A 16628-nucleotide genomic window follows, 5' to 3' on the forward strand; every position below is an offset into this window, starting at 1 on the left:
CAAAACAAGTACTATTTAGTGCAAGGGACAGACTAAAAAACTACCTTCTCTAATCTTCAGAGCAATCAGATTATTCATTTACTAAATGAACCATGTCTATTGACTAAATAAACCATGTCTATTGATTAAATAAACCATGCCAATTGATTAAATAAACCATGCCTATTGATTAATTAAAGTATCCATGAACACTTATTTGCGATTGCATTGTGAAAGAAACATTGTGGAATCGACCTAAAAAGATTGATCATCTAGCATATAAGTATTCATGTGTATTGCAAGGTTCTGGAATCATCAAAAATGATAAGAAATTTGGCCAAGTCTTGGAAAAAGTTACAAACACTGTACACAGAAAGATGTATACGGGACTACACAAACATGTGGCGTAAAAATCAATCCTGATTTTTACGATGTTACATGACATATTTAGAATATGAAGGCATTTGAAGAGCCATGATTTTCAGGGAACATGTTTTATCTGATGTTCTTCCACACTTGCATAATAACAATGATAACGCTCACGAATTATTTTTCACCTCTTCCCAGAACTCAACCTTCTCTTGAAGTAACCTCTTCTGTTTCTCCCAGTCCCCTTCTCCAAGTGGGCTTTGGGCAAGTGACCCCTTTATTTCTCTTACTCACCTTTAGATTCATCTTCCTTCTTCTCTTCATCACCTTCCTTGGTTTCCTCCTTATCAGTCTCCATGGGTTCATCCTTGGTTTCCTTGGCAGCGCCATCCTTCTCCTCCACCTCCATCTTCTCTTCCTTTGGTGATGATGCACTCTCATCATCCTTCTTCTCATCTGTTTTCTCCTCCTCTTTCTTCTCATCTAATTTCTCATCTGATTTCTCCTCCTTCTTCTCCTCATCCACTTCCATTTTCTCCTCCCCTTCTTTCTTCTCTTCCCCTTCCTTCTTCTCCTCCCCTTCCTTCCCTTCTGTCTTTCCTTCAGCCTTGTCAGAGTCTGTTTTAGCTTCATCAGTCTTATCTGATTTTGTTTCAGCGTCTCCCGTCTTTGATGCTAGAGCGGCGGCGGCGGCCTTGGCGTCCTGGTCGCTGATCTTGGAGTCCACTGTACTGGCCGGTGAGTCTACTCTGGCTGGGGTGGGGATGGGTGAGGAGGTCCTGGAGCTACCCTTGCTGGAGGATCCCTTGCCAGTCAGCTGGCTGATCAGCTCTGGGAGGCTCACGCTGCCGTTGATGGGTTCGAATTCTAGCACCTGAGGATAGAAGGAAGAGAAGACATACATTGAATAAGAAAGGTCTGTTCTAGGCCTGAGTCAGCGCAGCTAGCTGATGAATCATCGATCCCCATCCATATTCAGCCTATAGGGTGAGTGCTACTATTCCTTAGTGCGACTAATCTTGCCGGAATGGAATGAGTAGATCAGCATCGACCATTGGTGTGTTTCGCGCATGCACTCCGAGACTTTAGAGAGTTGAAGTTTGCAAGAGCACAAAGATGAGAAAATGCTCGCAATGTTCATGATAATAATTTTTAAAGCATGTCAATATTTTACATTACAAAACAAATGCAAAAGTAGGAATTTATGGGGACTTGTTCATGTGATGAAAACCTCAAACGGGATAACACAAAACCGAGTTTCAGCTCGATGGTTGGGGACCAGACGGGGACCCATTTCAAACATCTGAACAGCTACAATTATCATTCGGACAGTGTTAAAATGTTAGACTATTCAAGCTACATGTATAGGGTCAAGCACAAAATGTAATGTTTCTCTTTAGCTAACAAGCTCTTACATCTTAATTGTCCATACCATAGTAACATGCACTTCATTCCATAGTATCGAATGCATGCCAGAACAAGATTACAGGCATTACATCTGTTTAGGTCTCTAGTTGATTTAAACAAATGCAAGGATATTGTGTACATAATTATACTTTAAAATTTCTAAAATTGAAGAAGGTATCATGCTTGTCCGTGTGGCTACACCATTTTCCAGAAATTAAGTATTCATGTTCCACAAGGTTACTTTCCATTGATCAAAATCATAGACATTTTTTATTCATTTCAATAATCCTCCTCTAAATAATTGCTTCAGCGTAAACCAATTCCCATCATTTTTGCCTTTCACAATATATCATGCAGAGGAACGGGTGATCATGAGAAAATAAATCATTACCTTTTTTCTGATGAGGCTCATGACACCAATCCTTGTTAGGACGTGTTGCCGTGACAACCCTTCCCTTGGGACACCGTCAGCAAAGGTGTCTGCTCCGTCTGAGCCTGGTTCACACAAATGCCTCATGAACAGGGACACATAGGCCCTAGAGTGAGAAAAAGACAACGGTAGAATTGGTCGTTAGTAAATCCAGTGAAATCTACAAAAGTCACCCAAGGGTAGTAAAGAGGTCATTACTGCCCTTGCTCATATGGTAAACATAATCATCATAGTAGGATAGACCAGTTCGTAGATACAATTTGCGCATGCGCAGATAAAGGTCACTTGTACAAAATTGTAAAATCCACTGAGACTAATACTGGATACGTGCTCATGAAAGTTATGTAATCATTATTCATGCATGCACCTGCGATACATTCTATTAAACACAGGTGGAAGTAATCCTTTCAAGAGGGCAAACAAAGAATCACCTCTGTGACTTTAGCTGTGATTATTCCACAGGCACAAAGTGGGATTTATATGTTTAAAAGATCTGTGGATATTTGGGGTCATCTGAACCATGTGCTAGCTACGAACTGGTCTATATAAAATCCACAAACAAACATATGAAAAGGATAAGGAAGAAGAGGAACTGAAGAGGTTCTTACCTGAAATGCCTCTCTGGTTTGCCCCTGAGGTCTCTAACCAACCACTGTGAGTTGTAAGGGTCTTGAGGTGGCATCCCCCATCTCATGATGGCATTCAGGAAGGCCTTGCGTTGACGAGCACTGAATCCAAGAACCTGAGCAAAAGCAAATAAGAATGACGTGAGTATATAACAAGCTCTACTAGAATTTATCTTCTACAATTGTTATTTACGCAAATGTGCATCTGTACCAAAAGGTAGACATTTAAGAAAATAAGTAAAGATTGGTGTAAAGATTGGTGATGTTCATAGAAAGGTGGCTACTATGACCGTCTGTAATTAGTTTCGGACACCGCCTTACAAAGAGTTGATATCAACCGCAACTTATTTGATCGCAACTATGTACATAAGAGATAGGAGACTGCAAACTTGCAATTGATTGGAGGACTTGCAATTGATTTGGATCAATCGCAACTCTTTGTAAGACAGGGCCAAGGACTCATTGATTGGAGGACTTGCGATCGATTTGGATCAATTGCAACTCCTTGTAAGACGGGACTCAAGAATTTGAGGTTTTAAAGAGAAGCTGTAACAGATTTTGAACAGCGTTGAACCATTATACAGGGACACCGATGTAATCCTGGAAAGCCGAAGTGAATGGAAGGAGTTGCTCACCTCGATTTGACCACCCACTCTGGCCAGGAGAGGGGGAAGCTTTTCCCTGTCCCTGTCTGCTCTCCTGCTCCGTCGAACTGGTGACAAAAGAACAAATACAGGATGATGTTGAAAAACATTACATGGACACATTGCTATCGGCAGCAATTGTATCAAGTTAAAGCCCCATTGTCCTACTTGTAGCTTCTTGCTCCCTCTATATAGAAAACTTCCTCAATCGGTGCCTCTTGGTCCCCATGATCCTCTTTTTCTTATGTTAGTTGAGAGCTGAGTTGATGAGATAGCCACCTGTCAGTGACCTGGCTGGGTGGTCTAATCCCTTCTGGCCCAGAAGTATTGATGATCTTTAAAAGTGTATATATCCCGTCATTCAAATTTGTCGTCTTTTAAATCAATATCTTAATACCTTCCAAACACATTAGACCCACACTCGAATCTCGACCACTTCAAATATTATCAAAAGTTCAATTTACATCACAATTACCACAATAGAGAATTTTTTTGACATAATTTTATTGTTATGAAAATATTCTTCGTTTACGATTCATGAAAGATTAATATAGTGAGTTTCTAGTGTTAAAATCATGATCTGTATGCTATCAAGAGTTGAAATAGAGAGGTCACAGGGCCTAAAATCGGGCTGAAGAGAGGTTCTAAGGTCATTAACCTCCAAGGGATATGAAACTCACTGTTATCATTCTTGTCATCGTAGTCCTGGTCATCCTCCTCATCGTCGCTACCACCAGAGTAGTCACTGAAGTCATCATTGAGCTTGTCGTCCCATACTGCAATGATTTACAATGTGAGACAGAATTTAGGTAAGGAGGACAACAACAAAAATTATTCATGGTGAGAACAGCAAGAAAGCAAACAAGTAGTAAACGCACACTAAAAGCTACTCACAAAATTCTTTTCATTTTGATCATTCCAGAACCTTGCAGTACACACCAATACAATATGCTAGAAAATCAATCTTTTCTGATCGATTCCACACCGTTTCTTTCACAATGCAATCGCATGACCAGAACTCAACTTTATCTTTAAGTCTGTTTTTATCATCCATGTACTAATTATTGTAATAGACTAATGTCAAGTGTGATTTTCTACGTAGTCTTCTTCCGTTTCTTATGAGTAAACATGTACTGGTAATATGTTGGTTATTTCAATAGTTGTTAGGTTATCACAATTGCTATTGTGCGTGATGAAATATGGGTAGTCTTGAACATTGTTGTCTCAATATTCTTATCACAAAATATGGTATTATATTAGTTATTCCAATGATTATTGTGTATTATTATCAGTGATGATATATGATACATACAAGTTAGGAGAGTGCAGTCTTCTCATGATTATTATCACTGTATACTGGTGTTACGTTAGTTATTCTAATGATTATTACATGATAATGGTTTTATCAAAAGTGATGATATAGGATTGACTCTGATGCAGTCCTCTGACAAATTCTCATCATGAAAAAAAAAAGGTATTATGTTTGGTATTCCAATGACTCTCAGATTATAATCATAAATGATGATATATGTGCGAGTTAATAAGGTGCTACCTTCTTACGATTTACACAAGTACATACTTACATACTTACATACTTACATACTTACATACGTACATACAGTAGGCTTGTATACTGTTAGTTATTCCAATGATGATTATGTTATTATCGTAAGTAATGATATATGATACATAAAATTTGGGAGTCGTTTTCTTACGATTCTTATCACTAAATACTGGTATTACCATGAGAGAGGATATAAGAGTGCAGTCTTCTCACAAGTCTTCTCATTAAATACAGGTATTATGTTTGTTATTGCACTGGTTATTACATCGAATATGACAATTGTTATGATGATTGATGATGATAGATGTGCCGATTCGAGCGTGGTGCTTGTCGTCTTCTTACCATTCTTGCCAAGCCTACCTCCTCTGCTCGTGTCTTCGGTGGCAGCATCGTTGTAGTTGACCTGTCTCCTGACCCTCTTGCCCTTGCCCAGGGTCCTGGCTAGGTCCTCCTGCTGCTGCTCGTAGTGGTGACGCAGGAGCTTCTCCCAGTATGCAGGATCAGACGGCTCCAGCTCCTGCTTGATCACCTCCGTCTCAGGCTCCGGCTTAGGGAGGGAGGGAGGGAGTAAATGGATGTTGGCATTAGATTGTCTGCTGGTATGTTATTCTTAAAGGCATCGTTTAACAATGTTAAATCTGAGATGCACGGCCCTAAGTGTATACCCAATGAAATACAAATTAAAATCTATAAACTAATGTCATTATCAATATTACATCTCCAAAGACTGTGAATGAAATCAGTTCAGTTCAGTTTATCAATACCATCATTTCGCAATCTCGGCTGAATTGCATGACAATTTACAATTACAAAACATACCATATTTCTTCACAATTTTTACAAATAACCAGTTAAAATACAAAATAATTAACGAAGACAATGAATCAAAATCTTTTCTCATAATACCTCTTCCTCTGCCTCTTCATCCTTGACCACATAGCTAGCCACCTTGAAGGACTGCAGGTACTCGTTGGACATGTCATCCTTGGGCTCTTCTACGTTGCCTTCCTTGGTCCTGTCCAGGAGATCCCAGACAGTCTTGTCGTCCCATTGGATAGTTCCCTCAGAATCCTCTGTGGTTGCACAAGATCGACAGAACATTGTTGAACCAATTCATCAGGATGGTTTACATTAAAGGCATGGTTTACATTAAAGGAATCGTTTTAACAATGTTAAATCTGAGACGCATGGCCCTACGTGTTATCAGTGTCTGTGCTATGGTGTAATATTGAAGCACTTAAAAAATCGTGCTTCAAAATATCAAGAAGTGCCTCAAAAATGTAAAAATCTTTGAGTGACCAGTTATACCATACTCATTTTCCCCAATAGACTGTAGTGATATGAAAACCGTTAGGCAAATGCAAAATTTGGTTTCGATTTCCAATCATAAATATCTTGATAATCAGACAGGCGATCAGCTTGGGGTTCCTGACTGACCTAAAGGTTTATAATTATCATTGCAGCATGAGCTAAATCCGGGATTTTGTTTCAGAAACAAAGACAACGTTACCGGATCCCTTTAAAAGGAATGAGTTCTCTGATACAGCCAAAAGGTGCAACAGTTTCAATGTCTACATTTTAGACAACTTCCTGAGACACGTAATGGCAAACTGAAGATAGCTGCTACTTGTTTGATTACACTATGTCAGTTTGGTAAATTGCAACATCATAAATGTCAAACTACTAGTACAAGAGGGCAAGTGTCTAGTAGCAAGAGCAAACCACTGCCCCACCGAGACTCACGCCGATGTTGTGAAGGCTGCGATTGATCTTAAGTGATCACAATTCCTCTATTAAAGCAACAGCAGACTTGAAAACTCCTATCTCTATAGTACAGTACAGAGTTAAGAATGACTTTAATCAATTACAACTTTTTACAAGACAGGTTCCAGGGGGCGTTTCACAAAACTTGTCATCAGTGACAAATGACAGTTTTTGTTATAGGCTACTGAAATCCTTGCTCATGATTGGTTATCAGCAGATTTCATTTGTCACTGATTTTTGTCATTTGTCATTGAAACAAAGGCTTTGTGAACCCCCCCCCCCCCCCCCCCCCCGGGTTTCTGGTTCTGAAAACCTACTATAGCTTGTGAAACATCACTTCAACCTTGTCAACCCATATTTCTAAGAACTACAACTCATGATCAAGCTTTACTGACCTGCTCCTTCGTCATCCTTGAACAGTTGTTCAGTTCCAAACTTGAGGATCTCGTCCAGTTCCCTCTTGGACATAGCTCCCTTGGCCTGAGAGCCCAGACCAGGTCTGACCACCAAGTGAGTCAACATCATCTTCTTCTTGGCCACCTACAAAAATTGGTGGTCAAAATACACACAAGGAATGGTCAGAATGCTGTATCTTGTACACATTTTCTTTAAACACGTATAACAAAACAACGCCACTGGCATCACAGTGGTAGAAGCATAAAACAAACAAGTAATGACTTTGAGAGTGCATAGAAACCTAATTTAGAACATGTTGTCGACCGATATCCAATCATATGAGTGTTTCAAAAAATATTTTGACAAATTTCTTGATGTCTTTTATCAAAGACTTCAGAATGAAATAACATACCATGTTGAAGATTTGATGCACACCATTCCCCAAATCTTTAAAAATATCTTTGTCGAACAAATGGTAATCTGATGTCCAAGCAACAAAATTGTTCAACAGATGGAACCAAGTATAATAAGCTTATTCCAGATAGTTCAAATGAAAGCAAATGTTATAACTGGCACAATTACTTAATTAACTCCAAACAAATTTCTTTCTTTCAGGGGTAGTTGACTAACCTGAGTGATTCTCTCTTCCACCGATGCCCTTGTGACGAAGCGATAGATCATGACCTTGTTAGACTGACCGATACGATGCGCCCTGCTGAAGGCTTGGATGTCGTTATGGGGATTCCAATCAGAGTCATAGATGATGACCGTGTCGGCCGTGGCCAAGTTGATACCCAGACCACCGGCACGTGTTGAGAGCAGGAACACAAACTGCTCTGCTCCAGGGGCTGTTGGGGTATTCAAATGGTAATGTTAAGACTGTTAGCTCTTGTGCCATCACTAGATTAAATACTTACAAGAAGGTAGGAATAATAGGTGACCATTTCAGATGGGATTTCTTCTTTACCATACTGAATGCATTTTGCAATGGCATCTATTTGACTATATGTACTTGCATATCTCTTAATTAATTTTTTTTTCCCCCAACAGTAGCATTGCATTGATATATAAGTATTCAAACAAGATTCCCATGGCCTTCCCCAATAGTCATATAGATCTCATCAAAGAGAGACCAACTATTGGTCCATCTGGACAGGAGATCCATTAAAGCCACACTGCACAACTTATAGCTACTTGCGCCCTCTATATAGCAAACAATGCCTAATGGGTGCCCATTGGTCCCCAATGGTCCCCTTTTTCTTATGCTTTTTGTTGTTGTTGAAATAAATCTTTATTCAGATAAAATTACGGATAACATCGTACATAAATATTCATAACAAAGCACTTAATCACATGTTTAAATGAGATCAAATCAAATTATAGATCTCTATTTACTTGATAGCAGATTGTAAATCAGTAATCATCTTACTCCACTTAGTAATATTCAAATCGGTTGTCTTAGTTTTATTTTCCTCTACTTCTTGTTTGTATTTCAACATAAATAAAAAAAATCTTGTTTCTTATGTTAATTGGGAGCTGATTTGATGTGATAACCATCTGTCAGTGACCATGCAGGAAGGTCTAATCCCTCCTGGCCAAACTAGTGCAGAGGGGCTTTAAGAGCCGTTGCTACCTGACTGACCACAGCATTAATATATAGTCTTCATAAGATACCGGTGTGTTGGCTCAGTCAGTAGAGCGTCCACCTCACAACCGGGAGGTCGTGGGTTCGATCCCCGGCCGCGTTATACCAAAAGACGTTAAAAGACTGGAGTTGCTGCTACCTTGTTTGGCGTTCAACAATAAGGGATAGAGTAACGTCGATCTGGCGCTGCTCAGTAGCTGCCGGGCTCACGATCAATTGGGCAAAAAGAATTTCCATTTTCGGTTTAATAAAATTTGGAGTGGACTTATATATATATATATTATTATTATTATTATTATTAAGTTCTTACCATTGAATCTATCGATGGCCTCTTGCCTCAGACCTCCTGTGACACCACCATCAATCCTCTCATACTTGTAGCCTTCACCTTCCAAGAAGTCTTCCAGGAGATCCAACATCCTCGTCATCTACAAACATATCAACGATAAGATGCCATTGTTTAAAGGTAAAGGCCAGTTTTAGAAACGCCCCCCTCTCGAAAAATGAAATGGAAGCTCTTATTACCAATCATGTGCAAGAATATGTTTTGACTAATACGTGATGATACAAATTTTGCCGGGAAACTGCCTACTAATTGATATATTTGGTGCATTATTATATCTATTTGGACCGGATAGACATCGCGCACGTGTCATGCACATGTCGCGTAGTCCCATATACATCTTCCTGTATACAGTGCTTGTAACTTTACCAAGACTGGGCCAAATTTCTTATCATTTTGATGATTCCAGAACCTTGAAGTACACTGTAAATCATTTCCTTGAATGCTTGCTCACTCACCTGTGAGAAGATGAGCACTCTGTGGTTGTCCTTCTTGAGCATCCTCAACATCTTACAGAGGAGCACCAGTTTACCGCATGACTTGATCAACGATACCACCTCAAAGGCTCCATTCTGTAGTCTTTGAGCATCCTGCAATGACAAATTTATATAAATTCACATACAAGCTTAGCTAGGGACAAGGCACAGAGAAGAAACTACTGGGGGTGTTTCACAAAGATTTTAAGTTGAACTTATCTGTAAGTTGGACTTAAAAATTATGGAAAGCCGCTAGCATCTTTGAAAATATTTTGTAAAAGTTATTTCAAAAGGCACATATTGTTAATTCAAATCATTCATATTTTCTATTATCAAGGAGATTTCATGTTCTTGATGTATAATTTATAAAAAGTCTAAAATACTTGAATTTCTTATTTGAATATATTGTATTTGAAGGCTACAAATAGCTCTCCATAATATCAAAGTCCAACTTAGAATTAAGTTCAACTTAGGATCTTTGTGAAACACCCCCAGAACTGACTCGACATGAAACTGTGAAATTTGGCTGCCCTAAGGCACTTTGGTAATCAAAACAATCCAGTGAGAACTTAGTCATGTCACAGAGACGACAACATGGTGATCGACTAAGACTATTTGCTCCAGCGACAATTGCTACAGGCTTTATTCGTCAAAGATCTAAAGGTCTAATGTTGGAGCTAAGGTTGTAAGTGGGTTTAAAATCAGGTTTCAGAAAAGGGTTAGAGTTTGGTCTAGGACTTAACCTAGTGATTGAGAGAGACCACAGAGCGATTGTCACATGTCACATCATCAGCAACATCTACATTGAGAATAATCAGGTGATAAAATATAATGACAAAGTGTTGCAGCAATGCACAAAACGTTGGGATCTTTTAGATCCCTAGTTGACCATACATTGCGAGACAAACGAATATCACTAGCTATATTATTTTCGATACTACATCCACAATGAGTAATATATTTAGCATTCCTGATCTATATTGGTGACTTACAGCAGCTGCGGTAGGGAAGAGATAGGGATGGTTGCAGCATTTCTTGAGGTCCATCATGATGTTGAGGAGTGACACGCTGCCACCGCCAGCGGCCTTGGTATTCAGAGCCTGAAAGTTGCGGGTCAGGATGTACTTGTAGTACTTCCTGGAGATCAAAGGATAAAGATGGATAGTAATTAATAATATTAAACAATATAAAAAACAAAACAAAATCCATTACTAATATACTTACATAGTGCTTTGTACATCCATGTCTTCAAGTGTCCCCCTTGAATGACATTCTCATTATACCAATAATTAAATATTCACCAATTATTTCCAAATAGCAGCTACATGGCCAAAAATATGTTAAAATCTATGTGATTGACATCATGGACATTAATAGCTTAGAGTCATTCTCTTTTCTTCATCTCATCCTAGAGATTTGATATTGCAAGAGAAGTTTGGAATTGACCTATGCACAAATCACAAATTTCTTCCTTTGCATAAATTGACATTTCTGTAAACTAACATGCCACAATATTTGAAATCCAGGAAATACTAACGATTATGAGATATCAAAACCAAGTGAAGTCATATACAGCATTCTATGTATTTTTTGTCTTTAGTAAAAACTGAAAACAAAAGCCCTGTCCTTTCTTTCTTTATTTGAAATATATTTGCTCTCTTTCTCCTTCCTATTCTGTATCATGGTAATAGTTCATAATAATGTGAGGGAAAAGTACATACTTCTGTAGGGGGCTGAGCTCCACACGGACGATGAACTCGCTCTTGGAAGGCATACCCTTGAGCACATCAGCCTTGAGACGACGCAGCATGTGAGGACCCAACATGTCATGGAGCTTCTTGATCTGATCTTCCTTGGAGATGTCTGCAAACTCCGCCAAGAAATGCTGCAGGTTGCTGTACAGGTCAAAGGTCAAAGATCAAAGTTGACTTCTCTATTGGTATTTTATTAGATGCTGCTTATTATAAGTATCGGCTTGCATGGTGATGTAGATTACAGTAGGCTTACGGTTGCAACTCAACTGATGAGGGATAGTCAACCTATTTGAAACGTCAAGCCCCTCCTACTACCCATCATTTCATACCAGCACCACAGTCCTTCTCACGACGAAAACAAAAAATAATAACTGTAGAGGTATATTTTCAGATGTACTTTTAAGAAGTCAAGTAATTTACTATTTCGCAGAAATGCAGGAAGTTTGTTCCATAGACATAGACATGGGGCAATGGATTTAAAAGATTTTAAGCCAGCCTGTTTTGGGAATATAGGAATGAGAAAGGAAGGAGCTGATGTAGAAAAGGGACTTACTTGAATTCATCAGGACTCATGAAGTTCAAGAGATGGAAGAGTTCCTCCAAGTTGTTCTGCAGAGGGGTTCCAGTCAGGAGCAACCTAAAGCGGATGTTGTAGCCACTCAGAATCCTGAAGAACTGTGGCAACAGGGACAAAAGATAAATTTTTGACATCTTCTTGGAAAACGGCAATATCAACATAGTGAGCTGTCTACTTGATATCTCAACATACACATTGTCATGGTTCATTCTTTTTTACTATTATTATCAAAACTTCATGCACTTGATACAATTATTCTATTAAGGATACGCAAATCAATTTCTAGTTGAGTAGACCAACACCCTATGCCTCCCTTGGCACTTTTTCTGTCAATCTTCATGTGCACTAAACATTAACTTATTCCATGCTATGGGCTGCAAATCCAACCCAAATATTACAATGCAATCGCCTAACCAGAACTCAACTCCATCTTTAAAGAGCAAACTACAAATGGACTTTGTAGGAAGGAACATACCCTTGATTGGTTGTTTTTGAGCCTGTGGGCCTCATCGACCACCAGGACATCCCAGTTGACCGACTGGAGTGTACCAGCATCAATGCTGATCAGCTCGTAGGATGTCAAGAGAACATGGAACTTGACCAGGGAACCCTGTCGCATCTTGTATGCCTTCTTGCCTCCCTTCACTGCATCGTCTTCAAAAGAGAACTCATTCTCTCTGCAAGATGGGGTGGGAAAGGGGGGGGGGATCATAGCAACATGTTAACAAGTTATTCAATATTTACATAATCCCAGATATACTGCACTTCATTGCAATTGCAAGCCTCGCCCTACATGTTTGATGAAACAATACCCCAAGTAATTGTCGCCAAAGGAAAAGTCCAGGTCGGTCATAGAAATGGAATATAAAATTTAATGTTTGTTGTTGCTCACAATACGAATTTAGCTGAAAGTGCATGACAGATGGAAGTGATTACAGTTACATTTGTGCAAATGATTCATTCATACAATCTTGATTTTTTCTTTCTTATTAAATAAAGTAGTGATGAATAGATTCACTACCCCAAGAAGATGACCCCAAAAAATACCCATAAAAGAGAAGATTTCAGAGGAGGGATAGAGATGAGAAGAGAGAACAGAATTCAAACAAGCAACAGAGACTTAGGATGGACATAGTAGAGAACTGAAAAGAATATAGACAAAGCAAGAGAGATGACAGACGAACGACAGACAGATGGACAGAGAGACAAAAACAGCAGATGGTTCTTACCTGATAATAGCTCTGCTGTCCTTGTCTCCGGTGTATGTGACGACGTAGAAGTCTGGAGCCCAGAACTCAAACTCTCTCTCCCAGTTGATAATGGTAGAAAGAGGAGCACTGATCAGGAAAGGTCCTTTCGAATGACCCTGTATCAAAGAAAGATGTGTGTATTTGTGGGGGGAAATTATTTTGAAGTCTTATGGAGTGAATAGTGAAGAGTGAATATGCATTTCGAAAAGAACGGGTTGTGAATAAGATTGTAAACCATTTAAAATCTTTTGATATTACAAATCCCTAAAAGATATCACAAACACTCCAAAAAGCAATATATTTTTCATTTGTTGAAACACAGGATGAATTATTCTGTAATGCATGGGACTGTCTGGTTATTCAATTCAACATTTTCTTTCTCTAGCACGACAACCCCTACCTATCACATCATGAAATAAAACTCACAAGCAAATTCAGAGAGAAGATAAAAGTGTAAGTAGGCAGATTCTATGTGAGAGAACAAAGCTATCAAATGAGTGGATGGTGTAGGAGGGAATTATATCATTTTCAAAATTCCTTTGAGCAAAGCCTTGTTCCTTTCCCCCATTGTCTCTCTCTCTCTCTCTCTCTCTCTCTCTCTCTCTCTCTCTCTCTCTCTCTCTCTCTCTCTCTCTCTCTCTCTCTCTCTCTTTCCCCTTCCTTTCACATCATTTTCTTGCTCCATCCCCCATCTCCCCCCCCCCCCCATGTAGCTATTACCCATTGTGAGAGCGCATCCAACGATTCACTTACCTCCTTGTAGAGAGAGTAGAGGAACGCGATGGTCTGGATAGTTTTGCCCAATCCCATCTCATCGGCCAGGATGGTACAGATATCATTATGCCAGGAGTATCTCAGCCAGTTCAGACCCTCAAGCTGGTAGTCATGGAGCTTGCCTCCGCAGGCATCGATGTACTGGGGTTGCACCTCAAACTTCTTCCTCAACTGTGAAGCAAAAACGAAATTGAGATGTATTAAGAATGGATTAAGGTGATTGCATGCCGATCAGCTATAAATTATCAGCTGAGAGTCACATGGGCGTTAACTCTTGTCATTTAACACAGTTAATGACATTCTGGCTCCCAATACATGAAATATTCTGAGGCTGAGCAGCAAGCTTCCTACAAAATGGAGAAAGAGGAAAAAATAAATTTTCTTCATCTCTTCAAAACTGACATATTTTTAAACTACAAAAAAGATTGATCTTTATGGTTTAAAGACAGACACTCTTGCAATCATTGTTCCAAAGTCAATTTCTTGCATTACGCTAAGCTGAAGGTTAGGGTTAGGTATAGTCTTGGACCAAAAGTTGAAGTTGGTTGATGTAAGAAGCTGACTCTGCAACAATTATCCTAGAAACATGTGAGAACATCATCAATTACCACATGCTAAAAATGATCAGTGTGCACTTACATCCGTCGTTGGCTCCAGCTTCTGTATGGCTCTTTGTTCTCTCTCATGGCTCTTGCCTTTCTTGCTCTTGCCTTTACTCTTTTTCTTCTTCAATGGCTCGCCAAACATCAGGGCTCTGGAAGAAGGACGACACAGACATCTTTTTTTTTAATTCCAAGTCCAAACAAAATTAAAAAGAGCAACAATCATAGTACACTGAATGGTCTTGGTGGGTCTAAGACGATGTTTTGACTGTAAACTAAGGAATAATGGTTCTGTCGAAGGATATATTTTCAATATTTCCTGAAAGTAAAGTATTTCAAACCTTCGTGTAGACATAACAAGTTTGTTGGTCTCTTAGCCCTCTTTGGTCACAGGTTATGCATACTATCCAAATCTTGAATTCTAAGCTGTTTGATTGTGATATATATTGTCACTGCACGTATCCACTTTGTATTACTGCACATACACACCACTGCACAAGCTACGTTAGTAAAAAATATTGCAAAATAATTCTTAGGTAAAATGGAATTGGTTACTTACTTGAGGTCCCAGAAGTACTGGATTTGTTTGTTTCCCTCAGGGATCTTCCTCACAAACTCCTCCTCCTCCCAAGTGGAGTGATCGTAGGGCAAGATCTTCCACTTGATGAAGAAGCTGATGTTGCCATAGCGATCAGTCTGATAGCATCACAACAACAAGACAGATGAAATGAATGTGAGTTAAAGACATATACACTTGGTCATGAATAGACATTGACATGAACCAAATTGGAATGAACCTAACAGCTGCTTACATCAATAAGAAATAGTTTTAATTATACAAGTGATTTCATCTGCAGAAGTTCAAGATAATTCAAATCCTCAATTACATAATAGAACTAAGGTACTGCGCCAAATCTAAATGATCCTACCCAAATTCCAAGAAATGAAGTGATTAAAGATTAATGATTGCTTTTACCTCACTGATGAGAAGCAAATACATGCTTGTAGATGGGCAACCAATGGGACACACATGTACAGCCTGAAGTCCTAATCAAGAGACTTGGTGATGGAAATTAATACTTACCAAAGGGCACTTGGTTTCAAACCAAGGACCTCCCACTCACTAGACCCCCGCCCCCCCCCCCCCCCTTAATCACCATGAACCATCACAGCTTCCTACAATGATCGCTGGAGTTGTCTAGCTAAATATCCAGCTAACTCACTTTGACTGCCGACAGCCAGAAGGGCGTTAACTGATATCCTATTACAGAGTTAATACCCTTTTGACTCTAAGTAGATGATAATAATATGGATATTTATATAGGGGCAGTATCCACCAGGCTCTGATGCTCATGGCACTTCACACATATTACCCTGGTCATAGCCGAGCTGCCAAAATAACTAGCGCTCAAGCATATCATGTACCCATTTAATCTGGGTGGAGAGTCGCAAATGGAGAGTCGCAAATGTAGAGTAACGTCTTGCCACGGGACGTTAGTGCCCCGGCGGGACTTGAACCCGTACCTTGTGATATGCAGACGGGTGACTTATCCACTAGACCACAACACCTCTACACCTCTGATGCACTCTGTCTTGTGATCGATGCTTACCTTGCTGTTGATAATCCTGTGTATCTGCATCCACTCTGGCTGCACACCATACTGCACAAACTTCTCAATGGTGGCAAGAATCTCAGCGTCCACTTCATCTTCCTCTTCTTCCTCCTCCGTGTCTTCTCCCTTCTTGTCGGAGTCTGTCTCAGACTTATCCTCCTTCTCCTCCTCCTTCTCCTCTTTCTCTCCATCCTCTCCTTCTTTGGCTTCTCCATCCTTTGCTTCTGCTTCTTTCTTCTCCTGGTTGGATAGACAGAAGAAATGAAGAGTGGATAGTTTAAATTGGTTATCATGTACTAATGAATACAACATATTTGCTGTAAGAGTATTAGAAGGGATACTGACATGTTCTATTCTGAAATTTTATCAAAATAAAGGAAAAGTTTAACTTTTCACTTACAAGTAGTGTAAACCT

The 16628-nt window shown here is 39.5% G+C and overlaps 1 protein-coding gene across 11 annotated transcripts in view; it reads right to left on the reverse strand.

Annotated features, from left to right (window-relative positions):
• Nucleotides 1–16628, reverse strand: part of LOC753159 (chromodomain-helicase-DNA-binding protein 5) — a 39323-nt gene that overhangs the window by 13209 nt on the left and 9486 nt on the right. For 10 of the 11 annotated variants that reach the window (XM_030986649.1, XM_030986655.1, XM_030986648.1 and 7 more), the window contains 20 exons: nt 16211–16453; nt 15160–15296; nt 14638–14752; nt 13978–14169; nt 13204–13340; nt 12450–12651; nt 11951–12072; nt 11365–11538; nt 10636–10780; nt 9626–9757; nt 9135–9252; nt 7810–8027; nt 7179–7323; nt 5926–6092; nt 5362–5566; nt 4136–4231; nt 3447–3523; nt 2794–2927; nt 2147–2291; nt 643–1222 (listed from right to left, as the gene is read on the reverse strand). In XM_030986649.1, coding sequence (XP_030842509.1) covers nt 643–1222; nt 2147–2291; nt 2794–2927; nt 3447–3523; nt 4136–4231; nt 5362–5566; nt 5926–6092; nt 7179–7323; nt 7810–8027; nt 9135–9252; nt 9626–9757; nt 10636–10780; nt 11365–11538; nt 11951–12072; nt 12450–12651; nt 13204–13340; nt 13978–14169; nt 14638–14752; nt 15160–15296; nt 16211–16453 — 3484 coding nt within the window. The remainder of the gene's footprint in view (nt 1–642; nt 1223–2146; nt 2292–2793; nt 2928–3446; nt 3524–4135; nt 4232–5361; nt 5567–5925; nt 6093–7178; nt 7324–7809; nt 8028–9134; nt 9253–9625; nt 9758–10635; nt 10781–11364; nt 11539–11950; nt 12073–12449; nt 12652–13203; nt 13341–13977; nt 14170–14637; nt 14753–15159; nt 15297–16210; nt 16454–16628) is intronic. The other variant, XM_030986651.1, reaches the window with a different exon arrangement.

This window comes from Strongylocentrotus purpuratus, unplaced genomic scaffold (genome assembly GCF_000002235.5).
Source record: "Strongylocentrotus purpuratus isolate Spur 01 unplaced genomic scaffold, Spur_5.0 spur5_scaffold_16, whole genome shotgun sequence".
Taxonomy (NCBI): domain Eukaryota; kingdom Metazoa; phylum Echinodermata; class Echinoidea; order Camarodonta; family Strongylocentrotidae; genus Strongylocentrotus; species Strongylocentrotus purpuratus.